Source organism: Pyrus communis, chromosome 1 (genome assembly GCF_041283825.1).
Source record: "Pyrus communis isolate YQ-2024b chromosome 1, ASM4128382v1, whole genome shotgun sequence".
Classification (NCBI taxonomy): Eukaryota; Viridiplantae; Streptophyta; class Magnoliopsida; order Rosales; family Rosaceae; genus Pyrus; species Pyrus communis.
The window spans coordinates 16,028,212-16,031,852 of record NC_142565.1 but is presented as its reverse complement, the minus strand read 5'-3'; the positions used below and the strand labels follow the sequence as shown (position 1 = coordinate 16,031,852).

General features: G+C 37.9%; 1 protein-coding gene across 1 annotated transcript; it reads right to left on the bottom strand.

Annotated features, from left to right (window-relative positions):
- Window positions 1-864: 864 nt before the first annotated feature.
- LOC137719457 (NDR1/HIN1-like protein 13) lies at window positions 865-1,946 on the bottom strand. The gene has a single exon (XM_068458490.2). It carries the CDS (start codon window positions 1,814-1,816, stop codon window positions 1,019-1,021), a length of 798 nt encoding a protein of 265 aa, XP_068314591.2. The 5' UTR covers window positions 1,817-1,946; the 3' UTR covers window positions 865-1,018.
- Between the last annotated feature and the right edge of the window lie 1,695 nt (window positions 1,947-3,641).

Here is a 3,641-nt window from a genome sequence, read left to right as displayed (position 1 = left end):
TGAGTATCAATCTCCAAGGCTGATTGTCCCTATCCTTTTCTCTCATATAATCTCGATGTACATCATTTTCTTCCTGTGAAGGAGGTAGTGTGGATGACCGTATTAGCTCAAAACATATATCACCTTGGGTGTGGAATGGAGTTGACCGTATTAGCTCAAAACATCTATTATTTAAGCGTATCAATTTGTATCACGGTTGACCATGGCCATGAGCCATAAAGGTCAACTCCATTTTTTTGTTTTCAAAAAAAAAAAAAATGGAGTTGACCTTTATGGCTCATGGCCATGGTCAACCGTGATACAAATTGATACGCTTAAATAATAGATTGACCATGATATCATTATTGACATGAACAAACTAGAATTCTGTCAATTCACATGGACTGCGTCTTTATTATTGTCTAGTTATCTGATGCTGGGCCAATTAGACCGCTAGATAAAAGCTCATAGTAGTCTTGGCGCACGGATGTGTAAGTTGGGTGGGGGTGGGTGGGTTGTGCAATTTGTTCACAACATCGTTGTTGCGCTTGGACGCTTTGTTGTAGTAACATTTGACTTCCAATTTGTTGGCTTCAATTTGTAAGAGATTTTTCGTGTTACAATTTGAACAGTATTGTTGCACACAACATCGTTGCTGGGCTTGGACACTTGGTTGCAGGAACATTAGTCTTCCAGTTTGTTGGCTTCAATTTGTACTAGTTTTTCTTGTCTTAATAGTATTGGTCAGTGTTGTTATTGACATTCTAAAAACAATCAGATAATTTCATCTATACATGCATTAATCTTTTCTATAAGAAAATTACAAGAATAAAAAGACTAAACAAACATACAAAATGTACAAATTAACAATAGAAACACAGCAACTTCTGATTAAAAGAATTAAATTGGTATCAATTAATAACATTTACATTGCACAACTAATATCACCATGCAATCATTAAAAATCGCAGATAAAAATTAACAGAAAATTAAAAAAGAAAATATATCACCACCACCTTTACCACGATCACCAAATTCTTTAGCCTTTAAATTTAGCTTCACATTTTTGCTGCAGGACTTTTGTACCCTTCCCCAATGTACTCACCTGGAAATGGCATTCAACTTCGGTCTCCATTTTCCATGTCTTGATAAATCCTTTCACCTTCACCGAAAGGTCCATTTTCAAAGTTAAGGGCAGATGCATCTTCGAATTAGTATTTTCTATACTCTTCTCGACCTCACGAGGCAAAGCTCCTTTCGATCCGTCGAGAACAAGCTTTACGGTGGCAGAACTATCTTTTTCTTGTTTCTTTAATGGAAATTTTCCTTTGCCAATGCTTTTTTCTTTCGACAAAAGGGAAGCCCCTTCACTACCTTCGTAGTTTATGCCATGTCCATTTGGATTATTTACTTTCAACGAGACCTCATAGCCTGGATGTAAATTCTTGCCAGTATCAGATTTTGATTTCGGGTTCTTCACGTGGACATTCGAAATTGAAAATTTAGGCTCTTTAGGTTTCGCAGTGAGGGATAATGAAAGCAATGTTATGGAAAGTATGAGGCAGAGAGAAAACACAATTGCTCCGATTATCAAGCAACGAATCGTGCAGCATGAGGACTTCTTGTTTTCCGGGTTCCGGTGACGTTCAACAATTAAGGCATTTTCAGGGGGTGGCACGCGGTAGATCTGGTCTTTGGGGATTTGGACTACGTAGGTGTTTTCTCCGGGGAAGGGAGGTGGCGGTGGGCGGAGTACTAACTGCATCTCTGACTGGGGAGGGTCCTCGTTTCCATCATCGTCGCCTGCTGCCGCAGCAGGTGGGCCCCGCTCCTCCATTGTAGAATGGGGAGCGGTTCACAAGAGAGGTGGTGTGGTGAAGGTCGACAATAAGGGGAGAAACTGATGGCATGCATGAGAATTGAGAGGAGGTGGCATGTAAGATTGATTGGAAAACTGAAGGGTGAGGAGGGTGGGAGGTTACAACTTACATAACTAAGAAAAGATTAGGGTAGTGAAACATTGAGTACAGCTCTTAGGCAACCATGATTCGTCCAATCACATATCCTATCTTTGGGTGTTTTACTTGGTCAATGTCGAAGGTACTTGACAACTTGTTGCTGCCCTGAATTTTTCATATTCTTAATATGTATGTATGCTGTCATTCCCTAAATTATTGTTATTTTACAAGCTATTTTCTGTCTATTGTTACCTCGATTAGCCTACGACAACGTTGACAAGTTTGTTGTATCGAACCTATATGGTTCTAATATCTGCACATGCATCTAATGTTGTTGTGCTTTCTTCCATCATCCATATATTTCAGCTAGTATACTCTTTAATGTTTAATATGTAGTAAAGGTTTTTTTTAATTAGCCATAGTTTTACACCTCCACACTCTCTCCTATTATTTATATTCTCTCTTCTTATTCCATTCATTAAAAAAAATCCATTTAATTCCCCTCAATTTTTGTTTTTAATTTGTTCAAAAAAGCACACGCATATGCGTGTGACTTTTAGCTATTCAAATTTAAAACTCTATTTAAAATAGTCAAACTTAAAAAATTCATCTCAAAGTGTAAAAGAGCCTATTATAGCAAAGCTGAAAAGTTTCAGGCGCTTTATTCTAACAAGATGAATAACTTGAATGAAGTTATGATTTTTCATAAATGTGCAAGTACATGTTTTATTATCAAAGTCCCATGAACAAGGCAAAATGGGTACAATTCGACCAAGATCATCATCTTTGGGGGAGACAAATCTCACCCCTAATATGGAAATTTTTCCTAAGGAGCATTATGAAGCTGATTCAACTAGGATCATCAACTCTAATGAGGGTCAATCTATCATCAGAGGTTTTGTTCCACAGAATAACGAAGAAGGCTCCAATAAAGTGGAGCCCACTGAAGAATCTAAACACCCTCCTAAAGTTGAACATTTATGCTAAGATTGCAAAGTGGATGCTGCCAATAGTTCAACAAGGGATGAATGTTATGGACACACCAAGCAAACTAAGGTTGACTATTGAAAGGTTATGACTTATCCCTATTTCATTTAACTTTGCTTGAGAATGATAAATATGGATATGGTAAAGTTCTTGGTTACAAATCCTAACCATCAAAGGGTCAAAGTGAAAATTGAGTTTGGGAACTGAGGTATGAAAGGGATAGAAGCTTAAAGTGAAAATTGAGCTTGGGAATAGAGACATGAAAGCTAGAAAGCTAGAGTCTCAGAAGAGAGGATTTGAAAAAGCCAAGCCAAGGCTGGGCAATTTAAAGATGGATCTCACCGTTGAATTCAAAGAGTCTTGTCTAGAGATTCGTACTACAACAAAATAGTTGTTTAGACAGAAATTTTTTCCTCGCTGACAGTTGTCATTTAGCCGCTATAGGTTTTTTGCGAGGAAATAATTTCCTCCCTCATTCCTCAAGTAGGCCCGTCGGGGAATGTGCACAACGAGGAAGTTTTTCCTCACCAAAATGATACAGCAAGAGTGGAACTTATTCTCGCGGTGGAGTTAAAGCGGCAATAATTTCTCGCTAAAAGGGTAGGAAAGTGATCGCCAACACCTTTTGACAACCTAATTATTGACATTCCATAACTTGTGTGAGGAAAAATTTCCTCGTAAAAATAATCAAATTTCTCACTATAGATAATTTTTGGC